We start from the raw sequence: 21,455 nt of genomic DNA, 5'->3' as shown, positions 1-21,455 counted from the left end.
TACATATAAAGTAAAATAACCATTTTAGAAGAAAGGATGAAAGGAGAAAAGAAAGAGAGAAAGAAAGAGAGAAGAGAAGAAAAGAAAAGAATAAAGTCCTAGGAAGAACAAAAACAGGAGCTGGCATGAAGATCATTGGGAAATATGTCTAGTTATTTGGCTCTGGCCAATGGATTGTCTGGCCTTGGATTTCTCAACCAGACCACTCCACATCTGGAGCCAGCTGCTCCTTGACTGTGAAAGGCTGTCATGTATGTTGTTCTGTATTAGCTGTACTTCTGGCCCTCCCTACTGAGGTGGTGCCAGTGGCACCCTCCCTATCATTTGTGACAACGAAAATATATCTCTAGACATTAGCAAATAACCACAAGTCAGGGTCAGAAGAGAACTGTTCTCCATAGAGAATCACCAATCTTAGATATATTGTCTTTGAAAGCCACATCAGAAGGTATTTTGTGAGAGGATAGAATGGCCCTCCAAATTATAACCTCAAAAGTTAGAACTTTAGACAGTTCCTATCTGGTACAAATACACATTAGTTTTGTTGTTCTTTATTCATTCATCCAAATGGCAGCTATTGTAAATGACACGTCAGGCACTTTGCTAAGTCTAGACAAAAAGCAGAACTTACCCACGAGTTCTTAGAATTTAGACCTATGCAAACGCTACTCTGTAGAGTTGATTTGCTCACCAGGGCTAACGAGTTCAAGTTTTGAAGTTGTGTTTCATTATGTGCCTTTAGCTTGTATCAGCCACATCATTTACTAGACCAGTGCAAATGTCCTCAAGACTACTTTGAAGCCTATTGGTAGGATGTTGGAAGATTGCAGGTATAGAAAGGTAACATCATTAAAGCTGAAAGACTCAGAGTCCGATGCAATGGACTTTCATTAAATGACTTTCAGGAAACATGTTGGTTGGTTGGTTGGTTGGTTGGTTGGTTGGTTGGTTGGGTTTTTCTCTGGCCCATCTGGATCCAAACTCACTCAGACACTGCCCTTCATGATTCCATCCAGTCTTAATATTGTATTGTATTCCTTTATTTCACTCAGACTCTTCTTCCTAAATGAGACATACCTAGAAAAAACCAAATACTTCTTGCTTCACTCTTGGCTCTGACCTATTAGAAGAAGTTCATGAACCTTGTAATTTGTGGCTAATTCCCTTTCAGTGCTCGGTAGTATGTGAGGCCATTTTAATTACCTGGCAAGAGGGATAAGGAGATGCTACTGACTGGGCTCAAGGTTGATGCTTAGGTCCAAGAGCCAGTACAACTACATGATCACTTAGAAGAATTTCCAGATCACTAGCTGACTGGTACACTCAACTTTGAACCCACACAGAGTTGAGGAAGTATACTCTCCCTGATCTGATCTGCTCATGAGCTCAGAATTCTTTGAACTGCTCACTTTTTGTCATTGTCAATCCCAAGGCCTTACCTTAAGAAGCCAGGTGTGAACAGGGAAGTCCTGAGAGGGTGAATGGAGAAGGAAATGTGAATGAACGGGTGGAGGTATGAGGAGTCTTTTGGTAATGTCTGCATCTGTGCTCCTATTTACTTAAGTATTTTGTTAAATCATTCACTGACTCCTGAAAGTTTCTTCTTCTAAGTTAGCTTTTTACTTTCCAAAGGCAAAATCCACTTGTATGAATAAACTAAATTTATTTTATTTTTTAAAATATTTATTTAATGTATGTGAGTACACTGTAGTTGTCTTCAGATACACCAAAAGAGTGCATCAGATTCTGTTACAGATGGCTGTGAGTCACCATGTGGTTGCTGGGAATTGAACTCAAGATGTTTGAAAGAACAGTCAGTGCTTACCCCTTCTCTTTACTTCCTCCAAAGCCTCCCATAGATTTATTCTTATTCTCTTCTAAATGCATGGCCTCCTTCTTCATTAATTATTGTTGTTGTTGTTGTTGGTGGTGGTGGTGGTGGTGGTGGTGTGTGTGTTTTTCTAAATACATAAATACAACCTCTTCCATCCATATAATGTTACTTTAGTGTGCATGTTTTCAGGGCTGACCATTTGGTATGGATTACAAACTGATGTGCTCCTCCCTGGAGAAGACTATTTCTCCCGCATTCAGCGTTCCCTAGTTGCCTGCAATTCTTTGTACAGGGTTGGAATCTCTTGAGCCTTCCTTCATCTACAATAGCATGTTCATTAATATCGCCCTTGTTCAGCTCATGTCGAGGCAGCCATGTTGGTGAGACAATGGGGGTAGCTTCCGATGCTTCTAGGAGACACAGTTTCACATCAACTCCCTGTATCTGACTCTTTCCGCCCCTAGTCCACAATGACACCTGAGCCTTAGGTACAGGAGTTGGGTTGTGGGTGTATCAGTTGGAAGTGATCTCCACAACTATAGATTTTGATTGTCTGTGCTTTCTTTAATGGTCACCTTCTGTTGCAGAGAGAATTTTCCTTGATAAAGGGTGAGGAGTACCCTTACAGGGCTAGACCCTGGAAAACGTCTTGATTTGCGTAAGGTTTCTGATCACCTCATTGAATGAAATAACCAGGTGGACTAGGAAAGGAAATAAATTTTAAACCTTCCCTTCTTCTGAAGATATTCTTCTGTTGTTTATATAACAGGGATTGTACTATTACAGGAAATATTATATATAGTCTTCCAAACTGGCTATCTGAGCTGATGTGAGCAATAGCCAAGTCTCACAATTGGCAGCTGCCTTTAATCCCACCTGGGAATAATGACCATTGGAAAACATGTTTGTTTGGTTTCGTTTCTAGCAAAAACAAAAACAAGACAACAACAACAACAAAAAAAAAGATACACAGAGTGGACAAGTAAAACGGCTCAGCAGGTAAAGGTAAAGGCATTTGCCACCAAGCCTGACAACCTGGGCTTGATTTCCAGGCTCCACGTGAAAGAAAGAGAGATCCTACCTCAGTAGCTTGTCCTCTAACCTCCACAGGTGTATGTCAGTGTGTATCATGCATGTGTGTGCACGCGCACGCCCACCCCCCCCAAACACTTATTTGAGGGGAGCACACATTGTTAGTGTGTACGTGGGGGGGGATGATGTAACAGACAGAGTTACAGACAATTTGTAAAGCAGTCATTTGCCTCCCACGTGAATAGCCACATGTCTGGTCTCAGCATTGTCTCAGCATTGTCCACTGGCCGTGTTCTCTAGCCAAGACTCCTCTCTTCCCCACCCCCCAGCCCACAAAGGAAACTGTTGCAATCTATAGATCTGACTAAAGGAAATTTGTTTCAGGGTCAGAACAAAAGTTACCCCTAAGTAATATCATGTTCTGTACATACTGCCTGCTGGTAAAAAGGAATTCTATCTTAAATATAAAATAACAAGAATTCCATAAAAATCGCTGTGTCCCCTTTAGAACTGGGGGTGTCTTTCCAAGGCCACCAGTAAAAATTCCACTTCACTATGCACCAATCATAGGCAACAGTTGTGTTTAAAAAGTGGGCTTGTAGCTGTTTTTCATGCAGGATGATTACTCAGTGACCGTGACCTTCTGAGTTGGACGGAAAGGGCTCTGCAGAGTTAGACAGCACAAGGACAGGAGCCACCGTGGGAGTGAGTTGCAAACAGAGATGGGCTAAGTCACTCAGTTGCCATCTGTCTCTGTTTTGCTAACTCATTAGCTCGGACACCACATTGTGTTAATCCGCACTTCCCCTGGCTATGAGCTTGATCCAAGTCTCCAGGGAACAGAGGGACTGCTCAGCCTGACTCTCCCCTCAGCTGGGTGGCAACTCCTCCACATGGGCAGCATGCCAAGCCTGCCACCCTTCCCTGCTACATCACATGGAGGTAAAGCCTCCCCCTCCCCAGCCTCAGCAATTGAAATGGAAGCCTGTGGATATCTAAGGTTCCAGGCAATGTTGCCCTTTCTCTTCTTGGTACTCCTTCCCAGCCCCCCTCCAAGGCCCAGCTTTAAGCTCTGTCTGGTATAAAGCTTGACAACACTACATACCCCATCCCACAGACTCTTGCATGCTTTCTGTATTTCTCAAAAGAGCCCATACCAATGCTTAGAGCCAATAAGCAAGGCTGAATTCATTTCTCAGAACTACCTCCCAGAAGGCAAAGCCTTAATCTAGCATTAGGCACATCCAATAATTCTGAGAATAATTCTTCAGAAATGTTGGAGGCTAGAGAGATGGCTCAGCAGTTAAGAACATTTGTTGCTTTTACAGAAGACCTGGGCATTAGTCCCAGTGTCCACATGGTATCTCCTAGTCATCTTCAACTCCAAGGCACTCAGTGGTGCATATTCATAAACATATGATAAATAAAGCTTAAAAAAAACTAAGAAACGATCTTTCCCCCCATGATTTCTGGAGTACACAAATTGTTTTCATGGACTATTTTGATCTTTTTTGGTTTTAACATGAAGGGGTGTTTTCTAAGCAAGACTAGGTAGACATTTATATAGTCTTTTCCAGATTTAACAGTAAAAGTGTGACAATGTTTGGGAGCCCACACTTGCTTCACCTGTACTGATGCTGAAGCAAGAGGAGTGCCAATTGACAAAAAAGAAATAAGGATGGGGCTGAGGATGCAACTGGGTTAGTAGAGTGCTTGATGAACATGCACAGCATGACATAAATAGGACATGGCAATACATGGTAATACATGACTATAACCCCAACACTAGGAAGGTAGTGGCAGGAGGATAGAGATTTGAAGGTCATCCTCACCTGCATTGGGGATTTGAAGCCAGCCTGGACTGGAGACTATATCTCTAAGTAAATCCTGAGAACACACTGTGCTACCGTTAATGGGGATGGCTAATATTGATGGGTGCAAGATGCCCTAGATAGTGAACATCCATGGCCTCATCTAGTGCATGGTTCCCAACAGGTAAGATAGCACTGCTGTCTCTGAGTGACAGGTCAAAAAAAAAAAAAAACGGGATGCACAGAGCAGTTATATCATTTGTCCAAAAGTAAACAGCTAATAAGCATCGAGGGAGGATTTCAAACCCAAAGCTTGTCTCCAAAGTCTGGCCTTAGCCTTTCTCTGTGTCACCTAAGGAGGTCCCTCAGCCACTCTGTTGCCCTCTTTCCTGTGACCTTTCCAAAGTTTTGGGAGTCTCAGATATGATCTCATCAGCTATCCTTTGGAGTTTATCCATACCTCCATACCTCCGTCTTATAAATGGCACCCTGAGATAAAAGCAGGGACTTAGAAAAGCCACACACACACAAAACTACCAGAAGAACTCAAAGGTCCTGCTTTTGTGCCTGTGTGTGTGTGTGTGTGTGTGTGTGTGTGTGTGTGTGTGTGTGTGTGTGTGTGAGAGAGAGAGAGAGAGAGAGAGAGAGAGAGAGAAGCTTCTCACCTACTCATAATTAGGATGAGCAGAACAGAAACTTTGGATGTTAAAGGCCAACTTTTCTTGGACTCACTTGAGCTTTTCAACAAGGAACTTCCTAGTCTAACTTCATGGGCAAGTGTGTCGTTTCCCTCTTACATGGTGACTGATCTGTGCAGGGAAAAGGCATCTACAGGGCCCTGACTCACACACATGGAGTAGCGGCGTGCCACTCTTGGCTCCCTCTTTGGCTGACAGACACCCACTGAATATCTAACTCCTCTCTAGATAGCTGGAGTTGCAGTAAATTCTGCAGATTCCACCCCCACACTTGGCACACAGGACCCGTGCTGATACTTTAAAGGATATAGTGGCATGTTTGCTTTCTCATTCTTTCTGTCTCAGCCCTCACTATGTTGAGTTAAACACTGTTAAATACCCACTCCTATGCCCTTCCCATCTCCTCCAAAACCACTGAATTGTACATGCCTATTAGCAACAGTGCTCCTGGTCCCAGGAGAGGGCTCCTATCTCCCAGTGGGAAGAAGATTGTTTCTGCCTCATTTTTTGGTCTGGACTTTACAAGTTGCCAGCCCGATATCACCTGCAACGACACCCTAGAAATCAGAGTAGCCTTTACTACCTAAAATACTCAAAGTTTGCTTTCTGACAGAGAAAAGTATAGGTTAGAGGAGACTGTATTGCCTTCACCGCTTCTGCATGGATCTGGCTTTATCAGAGGGAAAGGAATGCTGGTTCCAAAATAGCCACACTTAATATCATTAAATCACTAAGGATTTGGGTCCAGGTGTTAAGGATGGCCACCGCTTTCCTTACAGGAGATTTCAACTGTCTCCACTGGCCCATTTCCTCTCAAACTCCAGTTCCATGTTTAACTGGAAACACAGAAATACATGCATGCTTTTGGGAAGACAGGAGCTGAGATGGAGCAGGAGTTTGCTGGCTTAAGGCTTTCTGTTCATTCTTTTACATCGTAGCAGTCTCCCATGGATAGGATTCAGGTATCTTGTAGGCCTGCACCTTATTAAACTCCTGTTTGTTTCAGAATTTACAGCAAACCCACCTGGAATTCTTCAAACAGGAACTCAAAGAGATTGACAAATTGATTGTGTAACCTACAGCAAATGGCCTTGAAAGCCAAGAATAAGATGGTGGCATAGTTCTTTTAATAATGTTTCTTAGTTTATAAATTCAACCGTGCTGATTTACCCGTCTGTTACTCAACAGGCATGCCACCACTTAAACAGGATGTACCCATAGGCACGCCTTCTCTGTCTCTGCCTGCTTTTATTGCATGTGACAGAAACCATGCTTAAAGTACTGGAAGCAGAAAGTGAAATTGCCACAGGAATACTAGGTATCTAGAAAAGCAGAGGATTTGGAATCAGTTGACTACAGGAGCAGATGGAAGAAGCACTGTTAAATGCTCATTTTTCTGTGTAGCCTGGGCCACATAGAGGGCACCTCCACCACCACCAAACAGAAGCCACCTAGACCCGCAGTGTCACATGCGACTGCTGAGTATTCAAAACACGTTCTAAGTGTAACATACAATGGATGTCAGAGAGTTCATATAGAGCGAAATATATATTGATTGCACATTGATCTGCTGGTAGGCTGGACATAGTGTGCTAACTGAAATAAAATGTTAGCATTTATTTCGCTTGTTTTCACATAGCCAATAAGAATTTTAAATGTCATGTGTTCCCTAAACTATATTTCCGCTGGACAGTTGCATCTTTCCAGAGTGTTTCCCCAGATGTGTACAACAACTTCAATCCCCTCATGCTAAAGCTTCCTTGAGATGCTGCAGAGACAGCATCAATCCGACATGCCATTCTAGCCCGTCCTTTCCCGTTCACAGTCACCTCTGCTTGAACTGGCACATCTCCAGTTTTCTTTTGGAACAGAGATTTAAACATTCACACATGTCAAAAGTATTTCTTGAGCCCCTGTTCTGTTAATAAGACGATCTCACACTAGGAACTGGGGATACAAGGTCGCTGTCTCCTCAGAGTTTCTTCTAGAAGATTCAGCCCCTTGTTTTCATCAATCTGGGTTTAGTTCTACTCGTGCGCCTCTCCATGTGATGTCTCTGGTCCAGTATCAGCCTTTCTGGAGAGCCTGAGATGAATGAAAACACAGCCTTTCAGAGTCACCATCAATCCTGTGTTGTCAGAAAGATTCAAAGGCTGCTAATCTTGGCAGAAGTCATGACCTTTTGCTGATGTCAGTTCGTGTTTTTCTTCCCGGTTAATGGAACCAGATTGTGGAGCCCCCTTCTCAGACACAGAGCTGTGAAGGAGAATTGTCTCCTCCTTGTCAGTGAGCACCTTCTCCCCCCCCCCCAAAATACAGCTACACAACTGAAAGTATAGTTTGAACTCTCCCTCCCTTGTCCACAAAGAGCCATTCCCTAGACTCCTTAAAAGAATAGTATGGAAAGTCTCTGAGTATTTTCTTTGTTCTAAGTACTTTTTAAAAAGTGTGATATAGAATCAGCAACAGGTATGCATTGTGCAGGGACAGCACCACTAACTTTCTCCATGAACACACACGTGCAGCCAGCATGTAGAGTACAAAGCAGAACACTACTGGTCTCCAGGATGATCCCTGCCCTGGCACCATCTGCCCCACCTTCCCTTCCCATCCCCAGAATACTCACCCACTGGAGGGTTCCGCAACCCTAAGTTAGTTTGTCCGCGTTTGAAGTCTCTGTCAACAGTGTAACTAGTTTCTCACTCTTGGGGGCAGGTTCTTTGGCTTCATGTTGTTCGTGACGTTTATCCTTACTGTTTTGTATACCAATATAAAATACGATTACACAAAATGGGTGTAACTCTGTATAATTTTAAAAAGTACAAAAAGAAAAATATAGATAGCAGAAAAGGAAAATGAAGATTATAAACCCACTGCAGTGACAGGAGTGTAATCTAAACACAAGGGAGACTGAGATGTTCACGGTGGGCCTAGAAGCATAGGAGTTCTCTTTGCTTACTGCATAGTAAGATGACTCAAGAAATGGATGGATGGATAGAAACACTTGTAGTGAGGTTTTTTTTTTTTTCTCAGAATTTAGACCATACCATACTTGTGGTTTGTTGTTGTCCTTATTACCCCAACATGTTCTAAATACTAGTCATCTGAAAGAGCATGCACTTGGGCTTGAACCAAAAGATAATATGCAAGAGTGGGAAATGATTTCCTAAGTTAAGAACACAGATCAGTATTTATATTAATCATCTGGGCTAGTCTAAATTCTGTCTGCCCTGGTTCTGTCTAAGAGAAATCAGGGACTTGGGATCCCCTTCTTTCTTGATGACTTTTCTAAGTTCCTGTGTAACTCACTCAGGTATCTGCTAATGTGTAAGAGATTAGGAAACTCAAATCTGAAAGTGCTTTGTTGGAATCTCTGTTCAAGTCCTGGCTGACTGTAGACAAATCTGTAAAATGTCCCTCATTTCTCAGATGAATAGCTTCTCTACATCTGTTTGGGATCATGAGAATCCTTACGTAACATTCTGGAGTCCTTGAATGAAAAGTTCCTTGGGGTTGCTGACTATTCTTAAAATTCCTTCAGCTAGCGTTATAGAAACGTTGTTATGGATAGAGCTGGGTTATGGACTAGACTGGAAATGTTGACTATTGAAAAAATATCTGGCTATTTATGTTAAAAAGCTGTCTTAACTTCCTAGATGCTTGCACTGTAAAATTAACCCACAGAGGGGTGTGTGTGTGGGGGTGTGTGTGTGTGTGTGTGTGTGTGTGTTCTTGCTAAGCTTTCATATTTGGAGTCTTCATCCTTTTGTTTTGGATTAGAGAGCTCTTGGAGTATCTTTAGTTCATGAGGTCAGCTGGATCGGTAGAGTCCTGGTTAATTCTGCCTTGTAGGGGTGGAAGAAACATTTGATTGAATTGTTCATTAAAGCTTTGCTTTGTGATGTGAGACAATGTTAGGACTGCCCGGGAACTAGGATTCAGTGAAGCCTGAAAGGGAGAGAATATACTGTAGCCAGAAAGTGCCGGAGCCAGCTCTGCAGAGACACAGTCGTGCAGGGCTCCTCAGAGGACGGGTGTTAGAGGCTCTCAGGTCCTCTTTGCTTTTCAGATGGGACTGAAACCTAAGAAGGCCACAGAGGGAGCTCAGATGTCTGCAGCATTCAGGTATCAGAGGGAAAGATGAGGGCCCTAGTGTACCAGTGCTGTTCCTGGCTGGATCTGAGGCCTAGCTCTTACCTTGGCTAACCCAAAGTACCAACTTGTTCAGGACTTAGAAACTTAGACTTATGCTAGAATGTCCAGAAATTCAGTTCAGGAGAGATTCACCAGGTATTTCCCCCCAAAATATACCGTCTTGGGTAGTTAGATATATGAGATTAACCATCATTGTCATTAACATACCACACCCCCCTTTTCTTGTGGTGTTCTTTTTCAAACTTGCGTCTAATGACCTCTTTACCCTGCTTTTCAGGTTTTATTACATTTCAGTCATATCTGGTATCAGCTGTTGAATCTGCAGTATGCAGAAATGCCAAGGCTTGCCTTTCCATAGTTCTTCCGGGGTCAACTCCCATTATAGCCTACATCCAGGAAATGAGAGTGTTTCCAGTTCACTGGGAACCATCTTGGCTTTGAGCAGAAATGGGGTCTGAATCATTGCCTAAGAGAGCTTTGTAGATTGTCACAGTTGGCAGCCTCGAGATCTGAGCTAATCCTGGAAATTCCTTAACTTCCCAGAAAGAAGGTTCCACAAGGTCAGGCTGAAGCCCTTCAAGAGCAGATGGAACAGAGATGGCAGTCTGTGGCCCGTCTACAGCTGGACGTGGAGATGAACACAATTCGTCCCCCACCCCAGAAGACACTGGCTTTCAGGGGATACTTATTATTTATTCCTTTTACTCTGTATAAAGAAAAGTGTTCTGCAGTCTCTGTAGGAGCGGCAAGCAAGTGACACAGTTCCCATGGTGAACGCCAAAGATCAGGCCAACAAAAACAACCTAATTATTACAAAAATGTGCTTTCTCTGGTGGTTGCATAGTCAGTCCTTTACCTCTGGTCCCTGTAACCAACCTCTCCCTCACCCCAAAGCATCATTCCTTTTTATTATCTAAGGTCATTATTCTTGTGGCAGGAGCTGCTCCTACAAACAAATACTGACTTTACGTCTTACCTCTCCAGCTCTGTCAGTGTGTCATTTAGAGGTAAGTGTTGAAGACTCAGATGAGCTATGGCAGGTTTCCTAAAGGCCTAGGCTTATGGAGCTCCAGCGCCCAATTGTAAACTCCTGAAACCTGTATAATCCAGTTTTGATTAACTTGAAGATCAGTGCTTATTATTATTATTATTGTTATTATTAAGATGAACTTCTGTGTAAATGGAAAACTGCCATGGCCAGCTACACTAGACCATTGTTCACACAAGGGCGGGAGGGGGCTGGCAAATCCTCTATCTGGAAAAGCCAAATCAAGTCCTGTTGTTCTCAGGCCTTCCCATACTTTGGTGACTTAGTATAAATTCCATGGAATGTAGGGTGTGTCTCTGGTCCAAACCGAGACTCAGGTCATGACACAGTTTACCAGTGTTTCACTTTTAAGTTCTTCCTTTACGGTCCCTTCAGCATCTTCCTGCTCCCCAAGTCTCCATTTCTTTTGGCCTTAATGCACCAGGGCCACTCTCTGTTTTGCCTTGTCACACTGGCCGCCCTGATGCTTCCTGTCGTAGGTGGATGGTGGATGGTGGGTGGTGAATGAAAAGAAGCACTCTATAAGAAGACAAGGGTTCCAGCTGTTTCCGGCTTACAAAATGGTCCCCGGTGGTCCCAGGGACTGAGGAACACTAGAAGCAGTCTTCAGAAACGCTTTCCTCATCCGTCACATAAAGAGCAGAAAGAGTCCTCCAATCTAAGCATCTCCTTTTCTAGGCAAGGCACTGGGACTCTGGTGAAGAATTCTGTCTTAACCTAAGTGTTGCCATCTGAAGGCAGCCTTCATCTCGACCCCTGCCCTTTCCCCTCCAGCCCAGCCCGGAGCCTCCCTCCAGACATGCCGATTACAAAACAGTGCTTAAGAGAAAACCCCACCCTGTCAGCAGATCAGTTTTACAAGCTGACATGAGACATGTGCACATTTGGAGTTGGGAGAATGGCTGAGCTGTACTTCCAGTCCAGCCTCGGCTTTGCTGGCTTCAGCGAGTCACTTCTCCTTCCTTTGTCTATTTCCCCTATTGCTGAGGAGAAGATAATGAACCTTTCCACCTATCAGGCTCGCTGGAGTGCTATAAAGAATAATGAGGTGATATTTGTAAAGTGCTTTGAGCCGCTGGGAAAGAAGAAAGCATTACGAGCTGGAAGCACTTATCAATTGAGCTGCCTAACAATGACAGGGAGTAAGAATACTCAGAAATGAGTTCCAGGGACCAGCCCTGCTTTGAATTTAGGAGGAGGATTAGCGGGGACCTAATAGGTATCCCACTTCTCCAGTTTCTTTAGTGTACCATCAGACTAGAAAAGGTAATTGCATTCCTCTATGTCCGATTCAGCCTGTAGTTTCAATTGGGATGTCAGAAAGTGCTTGTCTTCTGTTCTCATACTAAGGCTGTGTTATGTCTCGGTTGTTAAAGCCGTGGGCATCTTCTGTCCCCCGGGGGATTTCACTTAGGGGCTATACAAAGTCGTTTCTATGCAGAGGCTGGGCTCGCAGTGTATAAGGCTTATTAGTGGAACTTCTAAGTCTAAAGTGCCTGGGGACCAATTTTGCTGAAGGAGAGAAATAAAAGACAAGGTCTTTATCATTGTCTTTTTCACTGTGTGGCTTCATGGGAAATTTCTCAGCAACTCAGAGCAATGGACATACGGTATAAACGTGGGACTTTGACAGCCACTGTGGCATCTTCATCCAGGTCAAAGCAGGGGCCCTGGCTCTAGGTTAAGGTGAGCCTACCAAGTCACTAAAGATATCCAGAGCCTTCTTTTAATCCCTCCTTCCCCTAAGAGGGTCAAATGAGAAATGTGTGTGGAGCCTGGCATGTATGGGAATGTTTCCGATGTTCCAGTGAGGGATCAGTTTCCACAAACCCATACTCCATTGCTTCAAAACTCAGGGCCCCTGGCAGGTTGTGGCCATTTTCAGGGCCAGAAAATGCAGAACTGGGAAAATGTCTTGAGCTCACATAACTCTCTGGGCTCACTAAACATTTAAGTGAGAAGCATGCAACCCCCTCCTAGCCGGCAGGAGCAGGACTGAATTTATCATCCCCCCCACACACATACACACTGTAAACGGTACAAAGATAGGTCACGGGGGCATTTGGAACAATGATTTTTCTGATCAAAGTTATATTAAGGAAATTACACCGATTATATCTTAATCCCCTGAAGTTTACAAGCCTCTTTGTAATTACTACTTCTGCAAACCGTTCCCTCTCTTCACCGCTTCTCTGGTCCTCTGGCTGCAGAGGCTGCTGGACTTTCTCCTCCAAAAGGATGCTTTCAGCAGTCAGCCAGGGCTTCCTGCACTAGCTGTTCACTGAAATGACTTCTGAGTCTCCAGGGGCATTCCCCAGTGTGGCGCAGCTGCATCCACCAAGCCCACTGGCATCCCGTCCCCATGCCAGACAGGCACGCAGGGACATGCCTTCCCCTCCTCTGTCCTGTCCTGTCATGCCATGCCAGGCAAGTACACCTTGGTGCCTGAACTTCTGCAGAGGCTGAGTGGCCTCTGACCCAGGTTCCTTCCTAACCCATGTTGGTGTTCATCTCAGCAAGTCACTCTTTTGTCCTCTCTCAAAACTCCAGGTTTCTTGTTTGTTCTTTGAACGGCTCACTCTTCAATGCTCGGACTCTTTTCTTCACTTCTCCCTCCTAAGGTGTAGCCATTTGATCCAGACATGCCTCCCCCAGCAGGTTCTCAAAGAAGGAAGCAAGAGACTTTGGCCTGGACCCCTGTCCCCTCTTTCACCTCTGCCAGTGCTCAGTCAAGAGCGAGGCTGACCTTCCCTGGCCATGAAGAGAGGCTGTGGGACGCAGCCCTCCCTGCTGCTGCTGGTAGCTGCTGCCTTCCCCCTTCTTTTCCTCCTGGACCCTCAGTGCCATTGCCCCAGCGAGCTGCTGGGGACAGAGGTCTGGTGGCTACTCTGGCCTCGGCTCTCCAACACAGAACATCCAAGCATCAGTGGGAAACAGCAAGATCTGTCAGCACTGCCCTTTCGTCGGGGTCTTTGAGGGCCACATTCTCCACGGCCATCTGTTCCCTTTCACCTCTCTGGACAATGTCACTTTTTTTCAAGCCAGTGACTCTCCCTCTTTATCCAGTCTCCTTCTGCCTCCCTTTCTTCACTCCGGATTTCTCCCCTCTTCCATCCCTCTCCTTCTCTATACTACGAAAGTAGTGTCCCCTAAGGTGACACCCCCACCCCTGGAGCAGTTTGTGACCACTGTGGGGTTTTGAGTTTTTTACTTAGAAAAATCTTTTGAAGTGAGAGAGAGCTTCTACTTTTAAAGTTTAAAGTTTAAGATTGTGGGAGGGGTAGTCTTTTGAAAAGGATTGGGGGGGCAATAGAAAACTTCTCAATCGTGAAGAAAAATACACAATAATGAATTTAGATTCCTTTTGGCAGTCACTTGCTTCTTGAAAGAATATCCCCTTAGTGATCCATCTAAGGAAAGTTGTATGTCCCTAGGGTCTTTCTACCATTTGTCTTATTATTATTGTTTTGTCCTGCCATGTTATTACATTGTTGTTTGTTTTTATGTGTATTTGTGTGTACATGTGTGTTTGATTGATTTTTTGTTTGTTTGTAGCAATCAAAGGACGCCTTGCAGGAGTTGGTTGTCTGCCTCTACCATGGGGAGCCCAGGGATCACATTCAGGTCATTATACCCACTGAGTCATCACACTGGCCCTGTTGTGCTGTTTTTAATTTAGAGCTAGAGGTGCTGTGGAGCCTTTCATCTTGAACAGAACCATGGGCAGCTACAGGAGTTCCTAGATACAGGCACCCCTGGGGGCCTCCTAGGTGAAGCAGCAGCCCTGGTTATAGGGGAGATTCAAAGAGGTATTGACCTGGTCCTGACCAGGGCTTGTGTAGCAATGTGACTCTCCTAAGGAATACTAATAATCTTTTATGTGAAACAGTCATTAACACATGCAATTTTTGTTTGTGCCATTGCTGTTTCATAAACATAATAAGCCTATGGTAATATCATGGAAAGTTTATGGAAATCTTTGCTTAAGAGTCTGTAATGGGCTGGACAGTGGTGGCACACACCTTTAATCCTAGCACTCTACTGGGGAGGCAGAGTTAGGTAAACTCCAGCTGTAGCCCAGCCTGGACTGCAAAGTGAGTACCAGGACAGCCAGTGCTACCCAGAGAAACCCTGTCTCAAAACAAAGAGGCTGTAACGATTCATTGTTAGGATCAAACTCAGAGATACGAAGTAGCCTGGCAGAGCTGAGCGTAAGGCTGACATGTGGGCCCTACAGCCAGACAGCAGGAGTTTGAATCCTGGCCCTACCACTTGATAGTTATACAAATAAAGTTGCCTCCTCTCTAAAGGAGGAGCGATGGTAATAACTATTTCATATTGCTGGCAGCATGATGAAGGAAGGGCTCTTTCCTTGTACAACAGTTTCTGCTTCACAAAGGTGCTTGTAAGTACTAGTCATGAGTATCACCCATCTTCTTCTCCCCCAAGAACAGGATGGGTTAAAAATAAACTAACTAGCTTTCAAGATGTTTTGGGGGGTTTGGGGGGGCAGGTCGATGGTAGGTGGTCATGCCGTGGGAGTTGGTTTTCTTCTCTCACGTGGTTTCTGAGGATTGAACTCCGGTTGTCAGTCTTGGTGGCAAGTGCCCTTACCCAAAGTAGCCCCCTAACTGGCTTTTTCCAGGGCTCTGAACTCTATCACATGTGCCTTCTGCAGCTTTTCATTGTAGAGTTAATGCTAATGAAAATAAACCATGAAATTTGCAATGGGAAGCGAAATGACTTAACACAGCACCTCTGCTCAGAGATGCCATAAAATACAGGCATGACCAAAAACATGAAGAGATGCATCATCATGCATTTCTGGCAAAGAAATCCACATGGTAGATTATGATCATAGAAAGAAAGCAGCCATGATTTTAGCAGCTGGGGTTATTTTACATATTTCCAGTAAAGAAAACTTGGAGATTTATTTTTCTTTGGTATCAGTTTCTTGACTGGATTTTTCAACAATAGAGAATTTCGTTAAAATATCTTTTCTAGAAAGGCACCAAGAATGCTAAATGAAATTTGTATATTACAGTTTATTGAGGTAGAAGAGGATATCTGGAAAATGGCGTGGGCTGAGGGTTTGTAACTTTGCCCTCCCAAAAGGAAATAATGAAAGGAGAAATAATGAGTTAGAATGTGGGGCTCACATCCTGGTTGTGCCACTTGCCAAGTGGCCTTGGGCAAATAACTTTCTTGGCAGCTCAGCTTTCTCCCTTAGAAAGCTAGTACCTCCCTCACAGAGACAATATACGTCGAGGTGTTTAGCCCAGCACCCGGAACACACTCATTATCCTAAAATGTTACCTCATAAGTCTTTACTGTTATGTCAACCAATGTCTGAGATGTGGGACACATTACACAGGTTGGTGGTCTTGATTGCTCTCCTGACTCTGGTCATTTTTGGAAAACCCATCGTTCTATCCCATTTCTGGATAAACAGTGGCTGTGAGGAAGACGGAAATTGCTTTGCTTAAGAATTCATATTTTGCAGATGTATCCTGACTGCCTACTACCCACTGAAACCAGTTCCCCCCAGTTAAAAAGACTCTGCTGGTGCCAGCATATCTCCCTTGTCAGTTTCCTCTCTGCCATAAGGCCCCTTTCTAAAACTATTTGACTAACCCTCGGAGATCTGGATGCCTCTAGGGAAGTAGAAAATGTTGAAGTGAGATTACCTCATTGACTAAAAGTACCTTCACCCCTTTGACCTATGCACTCAGATGGACACACACACACACACAAACATACAGGTTATCTACACATTGTCAGGATCCTACAATTTACCATCTAGAGTTCACTGTGAATGTGGTACAAGGAAGAGCTTTCCCTCTCTTCTGTGCCCCTAATTTGTTGTGAGCCTTGTGTTGCGGTGATGGGAGACAGTGTGCGATTCCCTCCATGTGTGCACAACTCTCCAAAAGGGAAGTCTGACAGCTTCTCCTAGCCTTGGCTCAAGGAGACCCTGCTACAGATGCCAAATAAAGATAGGCCACCCTGAGGGAACTGAGCAGCCTGTGTAGCTAGGGCAGCACGGGGAGTGCTCTGGGAAGGACACCGGGAGGCCTTCATGGACCTGAGCTCTTCCTGAATCTACTTCTATTCCTCTCCCCTGCTCAGTGCCTTCAGGGGCACAGACATGAGTGCCACCCACATTCCATTCTCTCCATGCAAGAGTGTATACTGATTCCTATCAGTCATTCTGCTTCCCAGAGGAGCAATTGAGATGGGTGGGAGCAAAGCATAACAATAAATCCTCACATTCATGCTAGGTGATAATTAAAAGCATTCTCCACCGCAGTTTGCTCTCAGATGCCAGAAGGAAGGCCGCTGGGCCAGCAGAAAGGCCTGCACTCAGGCCTCAACCGTGTCTGCAGCAAGGTGGTGGGCTACAGTGACTAGGTCTCTCTCTTTCCTTCCCCCTCCCTCCCAACCTCCTCCCTCTCCCCCTCCCTCTGTCTTACACTGGAGTAATGATTGTACCTGTGTCTTTTTTTGTTTGTTTGGTTGGTTGGGTTTTTTTGTTGTTGTTGTTGTTTGAGACAGGGTTTCTCTGTACAGCCTTGGCTGTCCTGGAACTTTCTCTGTAGACCAGGCTGGCCTCGAACTCAGAAATCCACCTGCCTCTGCCTCCTAAGTGTACCTGTGTCTTAAGATCAAAGGAAAGAAACTTCAGTTGACTTTATCAGCTATATATCCAACCCCAGAGTTGGAGACACTTGAGGATGTCTGTCTCCTGTCCCTTTTACTTATCCTGACTCCCTGAGTGTTCCTTAGTCAGTGACAGCAGAAGCTGGAGCTCTTGAAGGCTTTAGTGCCTTGAAGAACTTCAAGCCAAGGAGCATAACCGAGGAAGCACCTTAATGAGAGTCCCTAAATGAGGGTCCTGGCCCATTCTAGCCCTGACCTGTTTTATGCCACAAACTGTCAGCTGTCCCTCCTCCGCCCTTTCTGGATCTTTTGGGTGGCGCCTCTGACAGCAGCTCCAGACAGATGAGTTATGGCCTCTCTGAAAAGCAATCACATCTCTCCTCTCTCTTCCCCTTGGGAGCTAAGACGAGGATAAAGTCAGCAGACAACATTTTTAAACACTGGGCCAAAGGGCATTCTGCAAAGCTATGTCTCTAAGATGAAAAGGATGCAGAGCCTGTGTCACAAGATGCTGAAGATTTCCCAGTGCACCTGGGCCATTGCAAACAGAAACGCAAACTCCTGTTCCGGGTGCATGTGTATGTACACGTGTGCATGCGAGTGTGAGTGAGTGTGAGTGTGTGTGTGAGTATGTGAGTGTGTGTGTGTGTGTGTGTGTAAAGTGCTGGTGTCTTAGATTTGGGGTTTGAATCCTGGAGCTCCATATTCAACACCTTAAGCAGCTAATCAGATGATTCTGCTGTGAGATGCATTTGACCCCACCCCACGTCCTGCTATTGTGAGTGGCCCAGTCCATCCCTCATAGTTAGCTTACATTTTTAACACAGGACATTCTAAAGAAACTACAGTGAGCTCGGGTGCCATCTCCTGCCTCATCTGTTTTATCTTCTGGCTTACTGTCATTATCCATCTATTTTGCAACGTCATTAAGTTGTTATTGTCTTGGTGGCACCATTTAACAGTACATTGTAGATGTCATGGTCTTCCACCCCCCTGAGACTTTAATTTGTCTCCCAAGAACAACAGTGTCTCTTTTATAGCCATAATACATTTATTCTTTCTCCCAGGAAATTAACATTGATACAACACTGTAATCTAATATAAAGGCAATATTTAAGCTTTGCCAGGTGTCCCAGTAATGTTTCTAGGGCAGGTTTTCCAGAGTTCAGTCCAGGATTAGACACTGTGTTTAGCCGAAATGTCATTGTGTATTAAGATCTTTTAGTCACTGGTTTCACAGGAATATTTTTCTTCAAGAATATACTTCCTGACAAATCCCATTTCATTTTTTGCCTGCTGACCTCGCTGCTTGCAGAGCCAAGGCATGAAGCTGACGCAGGCATGAAGTAGGAACTGCTCACACAGGCCTGGGTCCACGTCAACTAACCATGAAGGGACGGGCTCCCAGACCTGGGGTTGCCGTTTCTTGGTGAACTGAGCTCCAAAGTCAAAGCTTTCAGAGAGTCCCTGGCTTTTCAGTTGTGTGGGTTATCACGTGGCGCTCTCACCGTCAGGACTAAGGCCGGAAACGTGTTCAGCTTGTATATGTTTTCTGTGGTTTAAGTCTCCCCAGGAGGAGTACCTAATAAAGGATATGCCATTCCTTAACCTTTGCCAGTTCTCTTCGGAGGCAGTCGTCTGAATGAGTGTGTGTGTCTGAGGACTGTCTCTCACCCCAGCAGTCAGGGCTCCAACCAACCTGATGTCAGACTGAACAGCTGTGATCCTTCCATTAGGCGGTTCTTCCCGAAACAAACATCAGATGGCCAAAGACGGGGATGATGACCATGCATAACACAGATTTACTGAGACTGCAACTCTGGCATCCTCCTGCCGCCTCAGATACCGTGATGGGAGCAGGGAAACAGAGCTCAGCCCAGGGCAGCTGTTAGGTGAGATTTGAAAAATTCACAGTGAGAGGATAGAAATACATTTAGGGACAAGGCACTTTTCATGTAAACATTCTGGCCTATTTTAAATGAGCGTGACATTTTTTTTTTAATGTGCTTCAGGTTTCTTTAAATAGTTCAGTTTTTGCTTTTTTTTTTTTTTTTTTTTTTTTTGCTAGTGTTAACTTAAGGATGGTGTGTGCACGCACCCGTGCCCATGCATGTGTGCGAATTCACTCTAATAGGGGAATTCATTATTAATTAGAAGTTCTCCTCAGGGCTGGAAAGATGGTTCAGCAGATAAGAACACTTGCTGAGCAAGCATGAGGGCCTGAATTCAGATCTTCAACATCCACATAAAAACCTAGCCATGGCCACGCCCGCCTGTAACCCAGCACTACAGTGGAACACTGGGGCTCACAGCTTAACTCCAGATTCAATGTAAAAATCCCGTCTCTATGGAAAAGCAGGATACCTAATGTCGCCCTCTGGCTTCTATGCGTTGTATGGATATGTACACCTGCCCACACAAGTTCTTTTCACAGATTGAGAGACTGTTTCAGGTCATCCTTCAGGACCGGCCCCTCCAGGAGAAAGTAACAGGGAGGAAGCAGTGCTCCCGCGGGGCTCAGGGGCTCCAGTGATCTCCTGGGCAGTGTTGCCAGCTGAACCCGAGAGAGGAGATCGCTTCTTTCTACTCAGACCCTGGGACTATTATTCCAGCTATTTTTCCCTAGCTATATTTAACTATATTGATGCCTGTCACTGCAAGCACAGCACAGAAGAAGCCCTACATAGTTGGGATAGTTTGGTTGCTAAATAGGATAGTCTTTAGATTGACCTTTTCTAAGAGCGAGCCTCCTCACCCTGATTCCAGACAGTTTCTACATGGTGACCCTATAAATGACACCTGCATTCACCCAGAATAGTCCCAAATCATCTCTACTGCCCTGTTATGACTCAAATGAGCCCATCTCTATTTCAAAAGTATCCCAATTGGATAATAACTTACATGACCATTCCAAGACTCTTGGAAAGTGTATTTTCTCCCCATACAAAAATCAGTGGGGCTATTTGAATGATTTGTGCTGGTGCATACCAGGCTTTATCCTAGCGACTAGCTCACCCCCGCTTCTGCTCCACCTGCTGCTAAGGGAGATTAATCCACCTCTAAATCTTGCATTCCAAAGGTGCTGATTACTCTACCTTTTATGGCTTCTCTTTCACTTTGCTTAGTCTCCCCCGTAATGAGTGTTGCTGAGACTTGAGTCAGGCTGAGTATGTGATACATACAGCAGACAGCAATCCATCCCTCCTTTAGCTAAGAGAGCCCCGAGATGACAATTTCCGCATGACCCAAGCAAAGTGGCCAGGTCCTCTAGCAGATCACTGGGCTGTGAGCAGATGGTATTGGGTGAGACAGTTGTTACATGGCTTTATGCCTCAGATCCTTTCCTTGTAAATCTGAAAGACTAATAGCTTCCAAGTATTTTGAGAATCTCAAAACTCAGAAGATTATAAATAACACAAGCTATTTCTTTCTCGTCTAAAATGGCAGCACAGATTCTATGGTTGCTTAATAGATAGCGTGTGGTTCCTGGGCCAGTCTGTGCAGCTGATGGTTTTTTTTTTTCTTTCCAGTACTCTATTTATAGAGCTAGGTCAGAAGTGTCACTTCCGTTGGAACTTGACCTACAGACGATTGTCAGTTTTAGAGACCCAAGGAAGTAGAGAGCACGCTAAATACATACAGCTGGTTCACAGGTTCAGCTATGAACTGCAAGCCCCCGAGGGAGTTGTGTTGGAGAACAAATGTTTGAGCCTTCCCAGTCTCTCTATTTGACCCTGTGGCTTCATGGAACTCATAGGTCACCTTGAATCTTTGTTTTAAACTACTGTCCCAGGCAGTGTCCAGTTCATCTCCAACTGTGGCTGTTGAAATTGTCTTTCTGCATCAGACACAGTGAAAACTGTTCAGCCTCCAACTAGGCAGCATAAACTTCTTGGAAAGCCAAGGGAAAAGAATCTGAATATTTCCCCTACTTCATCTTTCTACTGGGGTAACCCAAATTCTCCAGTGGCTTCCCTAGACCCAATGGGCAAGCCAATGGAAAAATGTCTGCCTCAGCTCAGCAGCTCCCTGGCCTGGTCTGGAAGAGGAGACATGGAATCAAATGGATGGTGACCTCCATACAGTCCCATTCAACCACTCAGACTCTGGAGTTGAAGCTTTGTTGATTGGAAATTGTGTTTGCTAGAAGTTGGTCCTCATAGGTTATAGTAGGTGAAACAGACCAAGAAAAATCCCTGGTATAGGGAGAAACCTGT

General features: G+C 44.6%; 1 protein-coding gene across 5 annotated transcripts in view; it reads left to right on the top strand.

Moving 5' to 3' along the window:
- Rad51b (RAD51 paralog B) overlaps nucleotides 1–21,455 on the top strand; it is a 515,280-nt gene that overhangs the window by 434,674 nt on the left and 59,151 nt on the right. For 3 of the 5 annotated variants that reach the window (XM_052185570.1, XM_052185569.1, XM_052185568.1), the window contains exon 9: nucleotides 14,134–14,202. The exons of the other annotated variants lie outside the window; for them this stretch is intronic. In XM_052185570.1, the coding sequence (XP_052041530.1) occupies nucleotides 14,134–14,202 (69 nt within the window). The remainder of the gene's footprint in view (nucleotides 1–14,133; nucleotides 14,203–21,455) is intronic. 5 annotated transcript variants of the gene reach the window in all.

Source organism: Apodemus sylvaticus, chromosome 6, assembly GCF_947179515.1.
Source record: "Apodemus sylvaticus chromosome 6, mApoSyl1.1, whole genome shotgun sequence".
NCBI lineage: Eukaryota > Metazoa > Chordata > Mammalia > Rodentia > Muridae > Apodemus > Apodemus sylvaticus.
The sequence above is the reverse complement of the archived record's forward strand: the minus strand, read 5'-3'. Positions and strand labels throughout refer to the sequence as shown.